The sequence below is a fragment of the Heteronotia binoei genome, chromosome 5, assembly GCF_032191835.1.
Source record: "Heteronotia binoei isolate CCM8104 ecotype False Entrance Well chromosome 5, APGP_CSIRO_Hbin_v1, whole genome shotgun sequence".
Taxonomy (NCBI): Eukaryota; Metazoa; Chordata; class Lepidosauria; order Squamata; family Gekkonidae; genus Heteronotia; species Heteronotia binoei.
The window spans coordinates 26661395-26683351 of NC_083227.1; the positions used below are offsets into that span (position 1 = coordinate 26661395).

The 21957-nt window shown below is 47.3% G+C and overlaps 2 protein-coding genes across 2 annotated transcripts in view; both read left to right on the top strand.

Annotated features, from left to right (window-relative positions):
* LOC132571316 (gastrula zinc finger protein XlCGF57.1-like) overlaps positions 1 to 21957 on the top strand; it is a 397476-nt gene that overhangs the window by 339792 nt on the left and 35727 nt on the right. The gene's annotated exons all lie outside the window — the stretch shown is intronic.
* LOC132571879 (oocyte zinc finger protein XlCOF6-like) lies at positions 4309 to 20067 on the top strand. Its single transcript, XM_060238670.1, has 3 exons — positions 4309 to 4400; positions 10537 to 10646; positions 17762 to 20067. Exons 2-3 carry the CDS (start codon positions 10613 to 10615, stop codon positions 20065 to 20067), a joined length of 2340 nt encoding a protein of 779 aa, XP_060094653.1. The 5' UTR covers positions 4309 to 4400; positions 10537 to 10612.

A 21957-nucleotide genomic window follows, 5' to 3' on the forward strand; every position in this document is an offset into this window, starting at 1 on the left:
TGAAAACGATGTATTTGTGTTCAAGATTTTGAAGAAGATATTGGATTTATATGCCGCCCTCCACTTTGAATTTCAGAGTCTCAGAGTGGCTCACAATCTCCTTTTTCTTCCCCCACAACAGACAACCTGTAAGGTGAGTGGGGCTGAAAGAGCTCTGACAGAAATTGCCCTTTCAAGGACAGCTCTGCAAGAGCTATGGCTGACCCAAGGCCATTGCAGCAACTGTGAGTGAAGGAGTGGGGAATCAAACCTGGTTCTCCCAGATAAGAGTCCACGCACTTAACCACTACACCAACCTGGCTCTTTGATTCATGCCTCAGCCCAATGGGAGCAAATCTCAGCTTTGACACCCAGAAAGGCCACACTCCCACCGTTCTCTAGCATGATTTCTCCGTAGTTTTTGCCCAGATCCAGGAGCACCCACTCTGCCTTGGTGAAATACACAGCCACCTCCTCAAAAGAAGGAGTGGCCAAACTTGCTTAACCTAAGAGCCACATAGAATAAACACAAGACATGACATCAGATGTTTGAGGGGAAGGAAGGAAAAGAAGAATTGCAGATTTATACCCTGCCCTTCTCTCTGAATCAGAGACTCAAGAGAGGCTTACAATCTACTATATCTTCTCCCCCCACAACAGACACCCTGTGAGGTGGGTGGGGCTGAGAGGACTCTTACAGCAGCTGCCCTTTCAAGGACAACCTCTGCCAGAGTTATGGCTAACCCAAGGCCATTCCAGCAGGTGCAAGTGGAGGAGTGGGGAATCAAATCCGGTTCTCCCAGATAAGAGTCCCCGCACTTAACCACTACACCAAACTGGCTCAGGAAGGAAGGTAGATAGATGGGGAGGGAGAGGTAGAAAAAAGCAACTTTAAATTCATTCTCCAAGCCACCAACTGACGTGGCTTGGAGAAATGACTTAAAGAGACATATATCTTCTCCAAGCCAGCCATTGGGGCAGTGGGGGCTTTGAGAGCCACATAGTATGTGTGGAAGAGCCAGATGTGTCTCCTGAGCCACAGTTTGGCCACCTCTGATCTGGCATCTATATTCCAGTCTCCACTTTCTGACTTTGGCCCATCAGATGCTTCTGGAAAGCCTTTCAGCAGGTGCATAGAAGGCCACTATTGGCCACGAGCAATGGGTTTCCATGCCCCAGAACATGAAGGTTCTGTTCATTTGCCACCGTAAAAGCTGCACCCAGATTGATCTACCTTTCCCTTTTTTTGAGCCGGTTTGAGTCTCTCTAAAGGAAGGCAGGCGGCACAGAAATTTCTTAGTAAATGTGAATAAGAAGGGGATTGCCTTCCGTGATCCTGTCTAATCGCCTTTCAAGGGAGTGGCCATCCTTAGAGGCTGTGGCCCTGATTCTCAGAGTCTGACTCTGTGTTGTGTGTAGAAGTCTTTGCTTTTTCTCCTGTCCCAAACCTTCTACCCAACAACGTCACTGCATGCCCCAAGCCCATCTGGCCACAAAACAGCCTTATCACGTGAGAGGGCATCTTGGGCACCTTCCTGGGCTTGAGCCTCCTCCTCAGAGAACTTCGCTTCCATCTTCACTGCTGCTCTCTACACCTGAAAGCTTAAAAAAAAGAGGGTGGGGGGGGGTAAGTAAGAGAAGGAATAGAACAGGCTGAGGCAGAATGTACTCTTCTCCCAGACTCGTCATTCCTGCATCAACCAGCAGAGCTGGTTTAACCACAAGGATGAGAATCAGGGTTGGGTTTTCTTTCTAGCCCAGTGAATTCTCTAGAGCGGGGGTGGCCAACGGTAGCTCTCCAGATGTTTTTTGCCTACAACTCCCATCAGCCCCAGCCAGAATGGCCAATGGCTGGGGCTGATGGGAGTTGTAGGCAAAAAACATCTGCAGAGCTACCGTTGGCCACCTCAGAAATGTCTGGCTGGGAAGCTTTAGCACAGGGGTGGCCAAACTTGATAAACGTAAGAGCCACATAGAATAAATGTCAAATACCTGAGAGCTGCAAAACATGAACATCAGATGTTTAAGAGAGCAGGCAGGAAGGAAATAGATGGGGAGAGAGGGGTGGAAAGAAAGCAACTTTAAATGCATTCTCCAAGCTACTGGCTGGCTTGGCTTGAAGAAGTGCTTTAAAGAAAGATATACCTTCTCCAAGCTGGCTGACAGGGTGGTGAGGCTTAGAGAGCCAAACCATAAGTGTGAAAGAGCCACATGTGAGTCACAGTCTGGCCCAGGCCTGTAGCTACAGTGGGGCCCAGGAGGGGCCAGGCCACTCCATTCAACCCCACCTTCCATCTGCAGGGCTCCTCCATTGGAGGGCCTCTAATCTGCCTCTCATTCATGCGGCTGGCAACAGGATCTGAGGAAAAGGAGGAGGTAGCAGGAGTGGTGCTGAGCAAGTCACCAGCAGTGGGAGAAGGCACCGGAGCTGCCGTTGTGGATCCCTCAGAGACCCTGGGAGTTCCCCAGTGCTTGCTGCTGGCTGTCCTTTCCCTCTTTCCTTTTGTGGAGCAAGAGGGAGGGCAGGCAGGTGTCTGATTAATTCAGGTGAGGAAAGAATTGATAGGCCGTGTGGAGTGGGTGCCATCTTGGCCACTGCTGCCCGAGATTGATGAGCAGTGGCGGACTGGCCAGGGTGTCAGCTTGCCTGATGACAAGTGGGCCCTGTGGGCCCCTGATGAAGTGGGCCTCCTTAAACATTAGACAATCTGTTGAAAATGTTAATGACCTTTTAGAAGCTTGAAAGTGCCAATATAATAGAAGTTCTTTATCTCTTGGCAACCAATATTTTTAGACCCAGTCAGCCACTGTTGATGAGGTGAGGGGGGGGGGCATACACCTTAGTTCAGAGGGGGCACATGTGAAGGGCTTTCCCCTTCAGCTTAATGGTTGAAGGGGGAGGAAGGAAGGGTCCCTTCCATGTTTAGTGGATCCTGCTGCTGGGGCGGGACTGGCTGCTGCAGGGAAGAAGTTGCCAAGCCCTGCGCCCCCCCCACCAAAATTTTTATCCCCTGGGCCCCCCCCCCACCTAAAATGTTCTGGCTATGGACTCTGGCCACCTCTGGCCTAAAAGCTTTACATAAGGCAGAAGAGTGGGGGGGGGGATTGCTCCGTGGGCATCTCCAGTGGCCATTCTTTGGGTCCAGTCTGTGAGGATGATTTGATCCGCTCCAACCCACAGCACCCCCCATGCCCAATTCTGCCTCCAGGTGTCCGCTGTGTCAGGAGCAGCAGAGAAAGCCAGGAGGAGCCACGAAGAGGTCAGACCTTTGTCTACATTTGAAAGAAGGTCGTCCACTAAAGCCAGCAAAGCCGCCTCCGTCCCATCAGTGGTGGGTCCGGAAACAAACCGCAAAAGGTCCAGAGCAGAGAAGTGATCCAAAATCCTGGAGGTGATCTGCTCCTGCTCTCGCTCAATCACTTGGCTTAGGAAGGCCAAAGGAGGAACCAGGCGATCACTGGCTCCACCATTTCTCTCTGTGGGCACGGTCTTTTCGGTAACAGACAATTAAAACCTATTTATTACAGTTTTAAACTGTTTAATCCCAGCTCCCCGTCAAAAGCACACGATGGCCGCATTTCTCTCTTCCAAGACTGAAAAACTGATAGCCTTCCCCATTTACTTGTGAGTAAACCTCCCCATGATCTGGCTGCAAGGTTCTTTCCTTCTTTGTTGCAAATCTGAACTCCCTGTTCTCTTTGGCCATTCAATACCAACGCCCCCCCCCCAAAGATATCCCCCCCCCAAAAAAAACCCTTTTCCTCTTTCCTCCCCCCCTCAACCTCTCCAGGAAGACGCTGTCTCATTTTAACCCTTTCGATGCTGTAGACAAATGAAGGAGAAAAGCTTCCTCCTCCTCCTCCAGTCCTTTGAACTAGGCGCCGGGCCCAGACCCCGGCTGGCTTCAGCCAGGCTGCCCTCCGCCACGCCCGATAATGCAGCTGGACAGGGCTGCTCCGGAGCAATGTTCCCTCTAAGCTGAGTTAGTGTGAGCTAGCTCAAACATTGTTAGCCTCCAGCGCACCCATTTTTGTCTTAGCTCAGGAAGGATGACCCCTGAGCAAACTAAGTTATGCATTAGCTCACAACTTTAATGGCAGCAGTAGCTCACAAAGTACAAATTTTGCTCACAAGACTCCTCAGCTTAGAGGCAACATTGCTCGCCAGTAACTCTGCACCCAGCGGTGCTGCCAAGGGCATATGCAGCGCCGAAAGGGTTAAACTCTACAGAGTTGCCTGCTAGAGAGGCTGAGCAAGGCGGGGAAAGGAGGGGGCGGGAGAGAAGACAAGGTCTTTCCGAGTGCGGGGGTGTGGGGTTGCTTTGCTGCTGAATCGCCAACGAGGACGGGGAGAGCTTCAGATCTGCAACGGAGGAGGGGAAGGCGCCTTGCAGTCCGACCCCGGGAAGGGTTACTCACAAGTAAGTAATGGGAAAGGGAACAAGGGCTTTGCTGGAAGAGAGAAATGCGGCTGCGGTGTGCTTTTGACCAGGAGGGGGGGCTTTTATTGAATAGTTCTCTGAGCAGTGACTCGCGGTAGCTCCTACTCGACCGCAAATTGTTTTTGTCTTTTAAGGTACTGCTTTACTCCCCAAGTAACTCATGGGTGGATTAGGTTTCCAGTCTTGGAAGCGAGAAAGGCAGCAGTGGTCTATTTTATTATTATTTTAACTTTTCATAGGTTTTATTGATTAACTGTATTGTTACAGAATAGATATATGAAGAAGAAGCATTTTAGCAACCTCCGATAGAAATTCAGTGGTCTATTTTTAGATAGGGAATTGGGATTAGATAGTTTTTCGGAAGAAAAAGACCAGAAGATACTGAATTCATGTCCCGCCCTCCATTCCGGAGTCTTAGAGCCGCTCGCAATCTCCTTTGCCTTCCTCCCCCACAACAGACGGTGCGGTGGGTGGGGCTGAGAGAGCTCTCGCAGCAGCTGCCCTTTCAAGGACAGCTCTTGACAGAGCTATGGCTGGCTCAAGGCCATTTGGAGCAGCTGCGCGTGGAGGAGTGGGGAATCAAACCCGGTTCTCTCAGATAAGAGTCCTCGCACTTAACTGCTACGTCAAACTGACTCTCTTCCCAACTGGCTTTCTCTAGACAATACATGACTGCCAATAGAGAATGCATAAATAATAGAAATTAGGCTTGACCTAAGGACAGCGATTGCCCATAAAAAAGAAGATTTTGAATTGATACCTTGCCCTTCGCTCTGAATCTTAGAGCAGTTTGCAATCTCCTTTGCTTTCCTCCCCCACAACAGGCAGCCTGTGCGGTGGGTGGGGCTGAGAGAGCTTGCAGCAGCTGCCCTTTCAAGGACAACTCTTGCCAGGGAGCTATGGCTGGCTCAAGGCCATTTCCAGCAGCTGCAAGTGGAGGAATGGGGGATCAATCCTGGTTCCCCCAGATAACAGTCCTCGCATTTAACTGCTACACCAAACTGACTCTCTCCCAAACTGGCTTTCTCTAGACAATACATGACTGCGAATAGAGAATGCATGAATAACAGAAATTAGGCTTGACCTAAGGACAGTGCTTTCCGATAGTCAACACATGATTGCCTATAAGGAATAATGGAGACCACGGTTGCCCTAAATACAGTGATTGTCCATAGAAAAAGAAGATCTTGGATTTATACCCTGCCCTTCACTATGAATTTTAGAGCAGCTTACAATCTTCTTTGCTTCCCTCTACCCACAACAGACACCCTGTGAGGTGGGTGGGGCTGAGAGAATTCTCACAGAAGCTGCCCTTTTAAGGACAACTCTTGCCAGAGCTATGGCTGACTCAAGGCCATTCTAGCAGCTGCAAGTGGAGGAGTGGGGAATCAAACCCGGTTCTCCCAGATAAGAGTCCGCACACTTAACCACTACACCAAATTGACTCTCTACCAAACTGGCTTTCTCTAGACAATATGGTACATCACTGCCAATAAAGAATGCATGAATAATAGAAATTAGGCTTGACCTAAAGACAGTGATTGCCCATAGACAGTACATAATTGCCAATATAGAATGCATGCTTGTCCATAACGAATAATGGATACCACACTTGCCCTAAGGACCGTGATTGCCCATAGAAAAAGAAGATTGTGGATTTATACCCTCCCCTTCACTCTGAATCTTAGAGCAGCTTAAAATCTCCTTTACCTTCCTCCCCCACAACAGACACCCTGAGTGATGGGTGGGGCTGAGAGAGCTCTCCCAGCAACTGTCCTTTCAAGGATAACTCTTGCCAGAGCTATGGCTGACTCAAGGCCATTCTAGCAGCTGCAAGTGGAGGAGTGGGGAATCAAACTTGGTTCTCCTAGATAAGAGTCCGAGCACTTAACCGCTACACCAGTGTAATCAATAGAACCATGTGTATTACTCCTGTTTCTGCTGTCGCTCCACCAGCTGCCTATCAGTTACTGGGCTCAATCTAAAGGAGTGGCTGTTGCAGACAGAGCCCTTCTTGGCCTTGGAGCCTCATCGCTGAAGACAGTCTCTCCTTCTAGGCTCTGCCAGGGCAGCTTCACTTATCTGAGCAGGGATTTCTGCAGGTCCCACCCTGCAAATGAGCAGAATCAACAACTGCCGGTCAGCATGCCTTCTCCTTTGTGGTCCCTACCTACCTGAGGAGGTCAGAAAGGCTCCCACTTTTCTGCAATAGGGTAGGACTGTACAAAATAATTCACAAAGTCGCTTGGAGAAAAGGGACTGTGGTATATACTACTGTGTATTTGTTGACCTTGCCAAGTCACAGCTGATTCATGGTTACCCTGTAGGTTTTCAAGGCAAGAGATGTTCAGAGGTGATTTGTCATTGCCTGCCTCTGCATTATGGCTCTGGTCTTCCTTGGAGGTCTCTCATCCAAATATTAGTGAGGGCTGACTCTGCTTAGCTTCCAAGATCTGACAAGAGCTGTTCAGCCTGTGGTATATCCAGATCAGAGTATTAATGTGTATAGCTTAGTATTGTAGTAGGATCCTGTTGTGTAATTTCTGTACTGCTGTTAAGTTGTATCCTTCTGTGTAATTTTGAAGAAGATACTCCACTCTGAGTCTCAGAGTGGCTCACAATCTCCTTTACCTTCCTCCCCCACAACAGATACCCTGTGAGGTGGGTGGGGCTGAGAGAGCTTTTCCGGAAGCTGCCCTTTCAAGGACAATCTCCTTTACCTTCCTCCCCCACAACAGGCACCCTGTGAGGTAGGTGGGGCTGAGAGAGCTGTCCCAGAAGCTAACCCATTCAAGGACAGCTTTGCGAGAGCTATGGCTGACCCCAAGGCCATCCCAGCAGCTGCAAGTGGAGGAGTGGGAAATCAAACCTGGTTCTCCTAGATAAGAGTCCATACACTTAACCAGTACACCAAACTGGCTTTTGCATCATTAGCAGGACCGGAACTACATTTTTTTTAGGGGGGGGGGTGAAATTCAAAAAATGACACCCCTTTATGGGCCCATAGAATAGACTTTATACCCAATTTGGTGCCCCCCCCTCCATTGGCGTCCAGGGCAAGCACCCCTCTCTGCCCACCCCCTCCTGGTTCTACAATCCAGCTTCTATTTAACAGTTTATTGAATGTGCCATCCTGTGTGGACTGTATTGGGGCACTCTATGTCATCTGCCTTGAGTCTCCGTGAAAGAGGCAGACTTTAATAACATAAATATTTGTTTATTTTATTTCTGTCCCACCCTCCCCGCGTGGGTTCAGGGCGGGTTATGACATAGAGGTTTGTACAACAAACCAAGTTTTAAAAGCTAAAAGCATCATTCAGAACAAAAAATAGTGCTCAGATGGCATTCTGAACTCAATATCTGATTCTGTTTGACTTTTAATAGACGCATAATACATAACAGCAGGGCTTTTTTTTAGCAGGAACTCCTTTGCATAGTAGGCCACACACCCCTAATGTAGCCAATCCTCCAAACGCTTACAGGGTTCTTAGTACAGGGCCTGCTGTAAGCTCTTGGAGGATTGGCTACAACAGGGGTGTGTGGTCTGATATGCAAAGGAGTTCCTGCCACAAAAAAAGCCCTGCATAACAGACTATTAATAGACTACTACACAATAGACTGTTAATACATAATACATACATAGATATTTAAATTGCTTAGGTGCCTTGGTGGCCCTTGTGGGGGTAGAAAGCTGGGATCTGAATTTTGTAGATCCAAATACCTGAAAAGGAATTCTCAGCAATGGTTGGTTGCAGGAAGGCCCGGAAAGGACTTCCAGGCATGATCATGTGGGATGAATCATAGAAGCCCATTGGCTGCTCCACATTTGGGGCAATGCTTCGTGTCCCATCTGCCATTTTCCTGGGGGTTCATTGCCTGTTCATCCAGGCATCCTTTGCACCCTGCTCTGGAGAGGCTTCACGCTCTTCCCTCCTGCTGAATGCTTGGACAGAGCTATTGCCAGGGCTTTTTCTGTAGCAGGCGCTCCTTTGCATATTAAGCCACACACCCCCTGATTTAGCCAATCCTCCGAGGGCATACAGGGCTCTTAGTACAGAGCCTACTGTAAGCTCCAAGAGGATTGGCTACATCAGCGGTGTGTGGCCTAATATGAAAAAGCCCTGGCTATTGCCAAATGCATCCAGCCTATGGAGAAGGTATCTTTAATGGTTAAGCCCTTGCCCCTTACCAGTTGCTTTGTTTTGGGTAACGTTTATGTTGAGAGTAACCTCTACTCTTGATACTCTACTTCCTTTCACAGAGGGGCTTTGTTCCTGCAATTGCTGTGAAGGTGTCCCTTTGTTAGCAGCCAGACCCTCGTGCAGATCCTCCCTCTTTTGATATCAACCCCCCCCCCAAAAAAAAAATCAATTGTGCACTACACAGCCTGGCCTAGAAGTGAAACCAAGATAGTGCTGGAACAAATAAAATGGACGCTGGCCAGAAGATGGCCTGGGAAACCATTTTGGGTAGGAGAGTCAGGAGAACTGACTTACTAGCAGTGTTCCCTCTAAGCTGAGTTAGCGTGAGCTAGCTCATGGGTTTTTAAGCCTCCAGCTCACACATTTTTGTCTTAGCTCAGAAAGAATGGCCTCTGAGCATGGAAATTTATGCAGTAGTTCACAACTTTAATGCCAGTAGCTCACAAAGTAAAATTTTTGCTCACAAGTCTCTGCAGCTTAGAGGGAGCATTGCTTGCTAGTTGCTCTCCTTCCTACCCAAAAAGAGATACTTAATCTCAACAATGGGTTTATCAGGAAAGACACTACCCCACCTTGATGGGATCTCTGCGTCAAGTCCCTGGCAGTTCAGAGATAGAGACAGTCCTTTACAAGAATAGCTGTTTATTGATACAATGACAGGTCAGGGTAAAACAGCCCTTGTGAAGACTGATTTTGGCAGGTGCTTTGTCCCTTCTTATAGATCAGGCTTAGAATCATAGAGTTGGAAGGAACCTCCAGGGTCATCTAGTCCAACCCCCTGCACAATGCAGGAAACTCACAAATACCTCTCCCTAAATTCACAGGATCTTCATTGCTGTCAGATGGCCATCTAGCCTCTGTTCAAAAACCTCCATGGAAGGAGAGCCCACCACCTCCTGAGGAAGCCTGGCTAGTTGCTAGGTAACTAGGTCAAGAGCTGGAGGAGATGAGAACCATGAACTGATAGTGGGCACCTGTGGTGATGAGAGCTTAGCAAAAACCCCACGCAAAACTCCCACTTTTGCTTGGCGCGCTTTGGCTTGAATTATAACGGTTAGGGCAAAGGTTTATAAGTTGGGGGAACTGACACAGAGGTCAGTTCCAACAATGCATGTGTATGCCCATGAAGCTGGAATAAAGATCTTGAACTTCAACTGTCTTTTCCTTGGCTCTGGATCTGACAAAGAGTGCACTCCTACTCATGTGTAGGTCCTTACTCCTTCTCTCCAGAGAAATGCTAGCCATTCTCTTTCACTGTCTTGACCTCCAGACCTGGTAAATATCACCCTCCCTGAATCGCTTTCCCTGCAACTTCCTTTTATTTTCCTCTTAGAAAGTTTGTGTGTTTCCCCCTTGTGCTTTGAACGTGTGTTTGCTCTTTATTCTTCTTATACCGGTAATTAAAAATCCTTTTCTGGTACTTCAGCCTGCTTATTTTGAGAGTTCTCAGGGAATAATCCCCATAAACATTGGCCTAGTTTCCCAGTTTGGTGTAGTGGTTAAGTGCACGGACTCTTATCTGAGAGAACTGGGTTTGATTCCCTACTCCTCCACATGGACCTGTTGGAGTGACCTTGGGTCAATCACAGTTCTTTCAGAGCTGTTGTCTGAAGAGCAGTTTCTGTCAGAGCACTCTCAGCCTCTCTGTTGGGAGGAGGGGAAGGGAAAAGAGATTGTAAGCTGCTCTGAGGCTCCAAGTGGAAGGCAGGGTATAAATCCAACCTCCTCCTCCTTCCCCCCCTCCCTGCTCTTGCTAAGACTCCAGTTTTGCTAATTCACTCAGTTAATTTGGAGACTAGCATTTGGTTAACACCTTTGCCCATGACAAGCTCTACATCCTGCACTCTCCCTGACTGCCCCTTCCAAGTGTGTCTTCTGTGATATCTGACGAGGGAATCTGCTTTTTCTTCCAGCGTCCCTTTTCTTTTGAGGAGGTGGCTGTGTGTTGCACCAAGCCAGAGTGGGTGCTCCTGAATCTAGGCCGAAGCCATGCTGGAGGACTATGGGAGTGAGGCCTTTGTGGGTAAGGACCTTTCACAGGTGCCAAAGGTTTGGATTACAGCCATTGGGATGAGGCATGAATCAAAATATTGAACACAGATTCATCGTTTGCAGGCCTGCCCACTTGTTCCCTTTTGGGGGTCTCAAGGAATTGGGGTGGCAGTAAAAGCAGGGCTTTTTTTTTTTAGCAGGACCTCCTTTGCATATTAGACCACCCCCCCCCCCCCAATGCAGCCAATCCTCTTGGAGCTTACAGTAGGCCCTGCACTGGTGGACCTCCTGATGGCACCTGGGGTTTTTGGGCCACTGTGTGACACAGTGTTGGACTGGATGGGCCATTGGCCTGATCCAACATGGCGTCTGTTATGTTCTTATGAGACGAATTGCTGCCTGACCCCAAAGTGGTGAACAGCATTTCCCTGGACATGGAAAAAAGGATCATGAGAACTAAACACTAATGCAACTCTTCCTGCCCTCCCTCTCATTATCTGCCTAAGTTCACAGATCAGCATTGAAGATGAAGAAGATATTGGATTTATATCCCGCCCTCCATTTCGAAGAGTCTCAGAGCGGCTCACAATCTCCTTTACCTTCCTCCCCCACAACAGACACCCTGTGAGGTGGGTGGGGCTGGAGAGGGCTCTCACAGCAGCTGCCCTTTCAAGGACAACCTCTGCCAGAGCTATGGCTGACCCAAGGCCATGCTAGCAGGTGCAAGTGGAGGAGTGGGGAATCAAACCCGGTTCTCCCAGATAAGAGTCCGCACACTTAACCACCACACCAAACTGGCTACACCAAACATTGCTGTCAGATGGCCATCCAGCCTCTGTTTAAAAACTTCCAAGGAAGGAGAGCCCACCACCTCCCCAGGAAGTTTATTCTAAGGAACCACTCTGTCAGGAAGTTCTTCCAAGGCTGTGATCACACACACTAAATAATGTACTTAACACCCACTTTCAATGCACTTTCCAACTGGATTTTGCCAGTTCATACAGTAATATCCAGTTGGAAAGTGCACTGAAAGGTCATTATGTAGTGCATGTGACTGCATAAGAATGTAAGAGAAGCCATGTTGAGTCAGGCCAATGGTCCATCCAGCCCAACACTCTGTGTCACACAGTAGCCAAAAAACCCAGGAGCCATCAGGAGGTCCATAGTTCTTTCTCTACCTTCTCTATCCCGTGCATAATCTTGTAAACCTCTATCATGTCACCCCTCAGTCAACGTTTCTCCAAGCTAAAGAGCCCCAAGCATTTTAACCTTTCTTCATAGGGAAAGTGTTCCAACCCTTTAATCATTCTAGTTGCCCTTTTATGCACTTTTTCCAATGCTATATCTTTTTTGGGATGCGGCAACCAGAATTGTACACAGTATTCCAAATGAGGCTGCACCATCAATTTCAACAGGGGCATTATGATACTGGCTGATTGGTTTTCAATTCCCTTCCTAATAATTCCCAGCATAATGTTGGCCTTTTTTTTTTTTTTTTTGCTGTCACACACTGTCTTGAAATTTTCAGTGAGTTTACTACAACCCCAAGATCTCTCTTGGTCAGTCTCCGCCATTTCATATCCCATCAACTTGTATTTATAGCTAGGATTTTTGGGCCCAATGTCCATTACTTTGCACTTGGCCATGTTGAACCTCATCTGCCATGTTGATGCCCACTCGCCCAGCCTCGACAGATCCCTTTGGAGTGCCTCGCAATCCTCTCTGGTTCTCACCACCTTGAACAATTTAGTGTCATCTACAAACTTAGCCACTTCACTGCTTGCTCCCAACTCCGAATCTTTACTCTTTAATGAAAAGCATCGGACCCAGTACTGAGCCCTGCAGTACCCCACCGCTTACCACCCTCCACTGTGAAAATTGCCCATTTATACTCACTCTCTGTTTCCTATTAATTAACCAGTTTTTGATCCACAAGAGGACTTGCTTTTTATCCCATAACTCTTGAGTTCCAGGCTAGTTTGACCAGGGTTTCTGGAGGCTTTTTTTGCCATCTTCTGGGCATGGAGCAGGGGTCACTGGGTGTTTGTGGAAGGGAGAAGTATTTGTGAATCTCCTGGCTTGTGCATGGGGCTGGACTTGATGATACTGGAGGTCCCTTCCAACTCTATGATTCTGTACAGATAGAATTCAACGAGATCTGAACACACTGGAAAGTGGGTGGATGTGAGCAAGATGCAATTGAGTGCCGAGCTCAATATCTGGGTAACAAAAATGAGCAACACATACTGAATAGGGGTAGCAGTGTGTATGAACAAGATCTTGGGGGGTACAGGTGGATTGTAAGTTAAATATGAGCAACTAGTGTGATGTAGAGACAAAAAAGGCTAATGCCATCTTGGGGTATATCCGGATCGCAGAATGTCCTAGACCTGCTGGACACTGCATTGGTCAAGCTGCACCTGGAGCATTGCGTGCAGTTCTGGAGGCCACACTTCAAAAAGGATGTGCACAGAACAGAGCAGGTCTAGGCTGATCCTGATTGAGCAGGGGGTTGGGTGAATTAGCCTCTGTGGGCCCTTCCAACTCTATGATTTCTATGAACACTTAAAAGAAAAATAAGTCGTCTTAAACAAAAAATCTTCTTAAACAAGAAGTTAAATTCTTAATTAAGTTAACAGAAAGAGAAAGAGGTTAGTTCAGGTAGATAAAAATAGAGGTGCTACAGAAAGAATATAAATGCACATGTGAAGTACAAACACAGTTTAAGCAGAGGTGGCCAAACTGGCTCAGGAGCCACTTGCGGCTCTTTCACACATATTGTGTGGCTCCCAGAGGTTAAGGAGGAAGTTAATGCAGGCTTACTGTCAAGTAAGCATGCTTAGCATTGGGACCTCAGTCAGCCTCTAAGTGCTCAACTATAGATAGGCAAGTATTTCCACTGTGTGTGAAGCAGGGAAATCGGGGGAAATAAGCAAGCTTGCAAGCTCTTCTGCTCCACTTCAGAGATCGCCTGGAGATCTAGAGTGGGGAAAGAGAGTGCAAAAGCTGAGTGAGCCATTGAAAGGAAGGATGGAATTAAAGAGGGTGGTGCAGGATTCCCCCTAAGTTTCATAGTTCTTGTAGGAGCTATATTTACTAATCTTGGTGCCAAGGCAAAGAGAGATTGCATAATGATGCAAATGGTGGGTCAGTGATTTATATGGTACATGTGTGTTTCCTTCTCCCACTGGTGTAAAAAAATAATTCCCTAACCTTTCCCTATGCTGGTCATATGAGGACTGTTATGCCCAGGGTTTTTGTTTGTTTTGAAGTCTCTTTCTTGCATGGTTGTGTTATAAAGTGCACTCATATGTTTTATCTTTCTGAGCAAAGAAAGTATCAAGAGTTTTAATAAAGACCTGTGTGTAACATTTGTTCATGCCTTGTGACTCTCAAACATCTGACGTTATTCTTTGTGGTTCTTACGTTAAGCAAATTTGGCCATCCCAGGTTTAAGTCCTTTCCCGCACAAACGTCTTACTACTATGGGAGAAAATCAAAGGGAAGGATCAGAGAAATACCAGCCTACTTCCTGAAGACAGCCAGGCAGTTCTGGAGAAGCACAGCGGAATAGGAAGAAAAAGTAGAGAAGCCAACCATACCATTGGGGGAAGTGGCTGGGATCCAAAACCTGACTGAGAGATGACATTTTATACATTTCTGCTAAGATGATGGATGAGAAAATGTGTTGGCGTTGGAATATGGCAGTGATGAAAAGTCAATTTCTCTGGAGATAAGCTTATATAAAAAGGGGGGGGTTGTGTGCATTGTAGAGGGGAGTTATTCTTTTTTTGCATTACAGGGAAAAGTCTCAAGGAGAAGTAGTGTTCCTTTAAGGAGACTGAGAGTTTAGAGAGGCAAGCAGATGGCTGAGTATGTGATGGAGTAGGGGGAGAAATTTTCCTGTTTAGCACTTAAGATCAGGCCCCGGCGCGTGGGAGTCAGCAAACTAGGCAATCGCAGCAGAGGCGGGAGTCCCCTCCCCACTCACGCTGTCCCTGAGCCTCCGCTGTTGTTTCAGCTCAGAGGGATCTGATCTGAGGGATCCATTCTTCGATCCCTCAGAGCTGAAAGAACCGTGTTTCCCTTCCCCTGCACCCTCTGAAGGCAGCGGGGAAGCAAAAGGCCAACTGTCCTTTTGACTCTGAGCGATTGGAGGAGCTTCCCCTGATCCTTCAAAGCTGAAAGTGGCGTTTCCCTTCCCCCGCACCCTCCGGAGGCATCGGGGAAGCAAAAGGCCGACTGTCCTTTCGGGTCTGAGGAGCTTCCCCTGATCCCTCAGAGCTGAAAGTGACGTTTCCCTTCCCCTGCACCCTCCGAAGGCGCCGGGGAAGCAAAAGGTCGACTGTCCTTTCGGGTCTGAGGGATCGGAGGAGATTCCCCTGATCCCTCAGAGCTGAAAGTGGCGTTTCCCTTCCCCCCACACCCTCTGAAGGCACCGGGGAAGCAAAAGGCTGACTGTCCTTTCGGGTCTGAGGAGCTTCCCCCGATCCCTCAGAGCTGAAAGTGACATTTCCCTTCCCCCGCACCCTCTGAAGGCACTGGGGAAGCAAAAGGTCAACTGTCCTTTCGGTTCTGAGGGATCGGAGGAGCTCCTCTCGGTCTCTCAGACCGCCGTTCGAAGACACCAGGGAAGCGAAAGGCCGACTGTCCTCCCGATCCCTCAGAGTTGTCATTGTGATGTCATTACGCCCCTTTTATGGGGGGGGGGCATGCGTTGGGGCTCTGCCTTGGGTGCCAGAACTCCACGCACCAGGCCAGCTTAAGATAAAGAAGAAATGGCTGTGGCTGGCCCGTTGCTCACTGTGTTCAATATTTGGGTCATTCTTCAGACTAGATGATCAAGGAGGGAACCTCGTAGGTCCTTGAGGAAATGGCCTTCAGAGATCCCCCATCAGGTATGGCTTTTGCATGATTAGCGAAGGAGCTGCTCCACATTCTTTGCACACTCTTAGTATAGGAAAGAAAAGGTTCCCTGTGCAAGCACCAGTAGTTTCCGACTCTGGGGTGATGTTGCTTTCACAACGTTTTCACGGCAGACTTTTTACGGGGTGGTTTGCCTCCCCAGTCATCTACACTTCCCCCCCAGCAAGCTGGGGACTCATTTTACTGACCTCAGAAGGATGGAAGGCTGAGCCAACCTTGGACCAGCTACCTGAACCCAGCTTCCACCGGGGATCGAACTCAGGTCATGAGCAGAGGGCTCCGACTGCAGTACTGCAGCTTTAACACTCTGCATCACAGGGCTTGTCACTCTCAGTTTAACTGACTGTCATTTTGATATCCATTTGATCCAGACTCCATTTTTCATTGCTAGGCCCATGCTAAGATGTGGAGGTTTTCAGGGATCCCAGACGGAGGTCCCCAGTGAGGGGGAGTCATGTGGCATCAGGCCGGATCCTGATTTCTTAGCTGCTGACCTTTACAACTCCACCCTTCTCCCTGAATGGGATTAAAGCCATCTGCTCTGACTGTGATCTAGGATAGATTCTTCCCCTTAAACCTGTTAGGATTGTGTGCTTTGATCTTGACCAGAGGTGGCCAAACTGCAGCTCAGGAGCCACCTGTGGCTCTTTCACAAATATTGTGTGGCTCTTGAAGCTCCACCACCCCATCGGCCAGCTTGGAGAAGGCATTTCTCTCTTTAAATTGCTTCTCCAAGTCAAGCCAGCCAGTGGCTTGGAGAATGCATTTAAAGTTAAAGTTGATTTCTTTCCACCTCTTCCTCCTTACCCTGTCTACCTTCCTTCCTTCCTTCCTTCCTTCCTTCCTTCCTTCCTTCCTTCCTTCCTTCCTTCCTTCCTTCCTTCCTTCCTTCCTTCCTTCCTTCCTTCCTTCCTCCCTTCCTCCCTTCCTCCCTCCCTCCCTCCCTCCCTCCCTCCCTCCCTCATGACTCTCAAACATCTGACATTTATTCTTTGTGGCTCTTACATTAAGCAGGATTGGCCATCCCTGATCTTGATCATGTTTCTGTACTTCCAGAAGAATTTCCCCTTTTCCTTGGATTTCTTTCCCATATAAGAGTGATCTCTCTGTCTGCCTCTGTCTCTCACAAACACAGTCAGGTTGAACAAGGCAAAAGAGTCAGTAACAATTCTTTAGTAGTCACCTAGATGCCTTTATCCCCAACAACGACTCATATCCCTTCCAAATACCATGGGGAGGGGGTCCTTCTAAGTGTGGGGTTCACTTGATGAGGTTCTAGCATCGGCCTATACTGCAGCAAACATTTTTTGAGGGGGGAGGAGAAGTCCTGCCAAAGGAACATTTATGAGTGGCCATCTTCAGCTGCCTGATTGGTGACTTGACTACTTAAGTAGGTACTGATTGGACCACTTTCTGTATTCCAGCAGCAACTTCCAACTCTATGATTCTATGTAGGGGAGATACTTGGGGAATCCCAGGGGTTCTCTTTGGGAAAAGCCAAGAATAAAGAGACTGAAGGAAAATGATGGAGATGGACCAGACAGGCGGGAAGCCACTTTTAATGTGTATAATTTTGGAAATTTCAACATATTGCAGAAACCAGCCCCTGAGACACTTAGAATGCGGATGGAATTTCAAGTGCAGATCAGACTGCCTTCTATTATTTATTTTAGTAGATTTAGAGTCCACTCTTCCCCATAATGGGCTAAGGGCGGGTCACAAGCACAATAAAACAATCAAACCATAAGAATCCAACAATCAAACCATAAAACAAATAGGAAAGGAACGGTCCTCTGTGCAAGCACCAGTCGTTTCCGACTCTGGGGTGATGTCGCATCATGACATTTTTGTGGCAGACTTTTTACAGGGTGGTTTGCCATTGCCTTCCCCAGTCATCTGCACTTTCCCCCCAGCAAGCTGGGTACTCATTTTACCGACCTCGGAAGGATGGAAGGCTGAGTCAACCTTGAGCCGGCTATCTTAAAACCCAGCTTCTGCCGGGGATTGAACTCAGGTCATGAGCAGAGCTTAGGACTGCAGTACTATTTCCTATTTGTTTCATTGTTGGATTTTATGGTTTTCTTGTTTTATCTTGTTTGTGATCTGCCCTGAGCTCATTATGGGGAAGGGCAGACTATATTAAAACAAATAACACACAATCAAAATATACATTCATAAGCATCTGTGGGTGCTAATGGGATTTCTCTCTTATTTCAACAGAAGGTGATCAAGAGAATGAGGAGGATGAGGAACTGCACCATCGATCACCAGATGAAGTCAAGAATGAAGACTTGAGAGGAAATGTCAGGAATCAAGACAGAGCCAAGAGGCAGAAAGGAAGCCACATAGTCGAGAAGAGGGATCAACCCATTCCCTTTCAGGGAGGAGATTTCTCTGAAGCAATTCACGTGGTGGAGGAAACATACAAGTGCACAGAGTGTGGAATGATTTTCTCTGATGAAACCCAATATAATGTCCATTTGCAAACACAGTGTGAAAAGGACACCCATCAAGGCTTGGAAGGTGGAAAGAACTTCTTTTGCAGAGCAGAGTTCCTTCAACATCAATTAACACATGCAGGAGAGAAACATGACAGTTTCTCAGACTGTGGTGAGAGTTTTTCAGAGAAATCAGAACTTGCTCAACCCCAAAGCATTCATTCAAGAGAAAAGCCATTCATCTGTTCGGAGAGTGGAATGACATCTTCTGATGGAGGACATGGAAATTTACATTTCCCAAGGAACATTCTAACAAAAGCATGTAAATGCTTTCGGTGTGGAAGGCACTTTAAATACAGATCACAGCTCCTTGTGCACCAAAGAATACACACAGGGGAGATACCTTTTGGATGCTCAGAGTGTGGAATGAAATTCAGTGGGCCTGGCAGTCTTCAGGAACATCAAAAAATCCACAGAGGTGAGAAGTCTTTTAAGTGCTCAGATTGTGGAAAGAGTTTCATGTTGAATAGTCATCTTCAGTTGCATCAAAGAATCCACACAAGGGAGAAACGTTTTGAATGCTCAGTGTGTGGAAATAAATTCAGTCACAGACATAGCCTAATAAAGCACCAAAGAATCCACACGGGGGAGAAACCTTTTGAGTGCCCAGAGTGTGGAAGACGTTTCAATCAGAGTGGCCATCTTCAAGAACATCGAAGAATTCACACAGGGGAGAAGCCTTTTGAGTGCTCAGAGTGTGGAAAGAGATTTAGCTTGAACAGCAGTCTTCAGAGGCACTGGATAACTCACACAGGGGAGAAACCTTTCGAATGCTCAGAGTGTGGAAAGAGATTCAGCCTGAAGAACAGTCTTCAGCATCATCAAAGAACCCACTCAGGGGAGAAACCTTTTGAATGCTCAGAGTGTGGAAAGAGATTCAATCAAAGCATCCGTCTTCGAGAACATCGTAGAACTCACACCGGGGAGAAACCTTTTGAGTGCTCAGAGTGTGGAAAGAGATTCAGCTTGCGTGGCAATCTTTGCAAACATATGAGAACTCACCCAGGGGAGAAACCTTTTGAATGCTTTGAGTGTGGAAAGAGATTCAGATTGAATGACAGTCTTCAGCTGCATATAAGAGCCCATGCAGGGGAGAATCCTTTTGAATGCTCAGAGTGTGGAAGGGTATTCAGTGAAACAGGTAGCCTTCTAAAGCACTTACTAGTCCACACAGAGGAGAAACCTTTTGAATGCCCATGGTGTAGTAAGAGATTCGGTTACAGACGCAATCTTACAAAGCACCTAAAAATCCACACAGGGGAGAAGCCATTTGAATGCTCTGAGTGTGGAAAGAGATTGTATGACAGTAGCAATTTTCAACGGCATCTAAGAACCCACACAACGGAGAAACTATTTGAATGCTCAGAGTGTGGAAAGAAGTTCAGTCAGAGCAGTCATCTTCAAGAACATCAGAGAACTCACACAGGGGAGCAACCTTATGAATGCTCAGAGTGTGGCAAGAAATTCAGCTTGAGTAGCAATCTTCACAAACATTTGAGAACTCACACAGGGGAGAAACCTTTTGAATGCTCTGAGTGTGGAAAGAAATTCAGGTTGAATGACACTCTTCAGATGCATCAAAGAAGCCACACAGGGGAGAAACCTTTTGAATGCTCAGAGTGTGGGAAAAAATTTAGTCAGAGTGGCCATCTTCAGCTGCATCAAAGAACCCACACAGGGGAGAAACCTTTTGTATGCACACTGTGTGGAAAGAGATTTACTGCCACAGGTAGCCTTCGAAAGCACCAACGAGTCCACACAGGGGAGAAACCTTTTGAATGCTCTGAGTGTGGAAAGCGCTTTTGTCACAGTAGCAATTTTCAACGGCATCTAAGAATCCACACAAAGGAGAAACCTTTTCACTGCCCAGAGTGTGGAAAAAGTTTTAGTCAGAGTGGCCATCTGCAACAACATCTAATATCTCACACAGGGGAAAAACCTTTTGGATGCTCGGTGTGTGGAAAGAGATTCACTCGGAGTGACAATCTTCAGCATCATCAAAGAACCCATGTTGAAGAAACCTTTTGAATCCTGAGTATAGAAAGAAATTCAGTACCAATCCTCTACAGCAAGGGTCCCCAACCCCCGGGCCGGGGACTGGTAACGGGCCGCAGCCTGTTTGAAATGGGCCGTGCAGCCTTGCTGCCCCCCCCCCCATGCAGCCTTGCCACCCCCACCCCCCGTGGCACCTCCTCTTCCCCTCATTTTCACCATTTTAAGGCCGGGGAAGGGAAGGAGGCAAGGACAGCGTTGCTGCTGCGGTGGTTTTCCCGCCCACCAGCTGATTGGCAGGGGGTCAGCCTGGGAGGTGCTTCACGGCGCCTTCCCTGGCCTTAAAATGGTGGAAATGGAGGGAGGAAGAGGCGGCGAGGCTGTGCGGGGGGGGTGAAGGAGGGCGGAGGAAATGGAAGGAGGAGGTGGCGGGGCTGTGCGGGGGCGAAGGAGGGAGGAGGAAACACCGCAGGGAGTGGGGGGAAGGCCAAATTGGGTGCCCCCACCCTACTGGCCCTGGGGCCGTGGTCAGCAGGCCGGTCCCGAGGGCCAAAAAAGTTGGGGACCACTGCTCTACAGCATCAAGAAGCCCACAGGGAGGAGAAAGCATTCAAATGCTCAGAATGTGGGAGAAGTTTCAATCAGAGCCACCATCTTTACAAGTAAGAACTCACTCAGGGGAGTGCTCAGAGTGGAAAGAGATTCAGTCTAAGTGGCATCAAATAATGCAGGGGAGAAATCTTTTTAATGGTTAGAGTGTGGAAAAAGATTCAATCTAAACAACAGTCTTCAACAGCATTAGAGAACCCACAGAAGGAGAAACCTTATAACTGCTTAGCTTGTGAAAAGATCTTTTCTCTTTATTCACCAAAAAAAAAAGACAAGCACACACCATTGGAAGGGTTGAAACCTCTTGTAAAGTGCTTGTATCCAGGGATATTTTTTTTGTAGCAGGAACTCCTTTGAATAATAGGCTACACACTCCTGATGTGGCCAATCCTCCAAGAGCTTACAGTAGGTCCTGTAAGAAGAGCCCTGTAAGCTCTTGGAAGACGGCTACATCAGGGGTGTGTGGCCTAATATGCAAAGGAGCTCCTGCTACAAAAAAAAAGTGCTGTTTGTATCTGCCCAGAATCCTGACTTTAGCCTGGAAGAAATGATAGAAATATTTGAAAAGAGGACAAAACTGAAGTAGACGTCACTGGCAAGAAAGAAAGGATATGTTCTGATAGTGGAAGAAGACTGAAAACTAGCCCTGAACCATTGAAGAATCCACACAGAGAAGGGACCTCATAAATACTCACTGTAGCATGTGCTTGAGGCAGAGATGCAGCCTTCCAGTTTGTCAGATAACCCACACAGAAAAAGGAGGTCACAGGAAGAGAGAATAGAAACAAATACAAATGGAACCGTACCTGTATATTACTCCACAGTTGAAGCCCGTGAGATGAGGATTGAGTCAGTCAACAATACAGAATTGTTTGCGTGGTGCCTACAATATACAGCAATTTATAGAAGTAAGCAGAGCGTTCCTCTTCAGATTTGGTATCAAGATGTGTAACACTTGAATATAGATTGCAGTCCATTATTAGAAGTTTATACAAAATGAAGAGCACATGCCAGAGTCTTCATCTGGATTTTTGTGGATTATACTGGATACTCAGTAATCAACTACGTGGTTTGAAGGACTTTATTTCCTAAATGAATTAATGTTTTTCTGTCTAGATATTCAAGATTAATGATAGATTTTCAGTGTAAATGAATTGTCATAAGACATGTACAATTTATAAACCCAAAGGATGTATTGTTTGTATTAAGTGTAGGATATTGCCATACTTTTGAAGTGTATGAAAGCAGAATTAATAACAATTGCAAATATATAAAGTTTTGGAGTAGCGTATTGGCTTGGTTTGGTTGGTCTTTGTC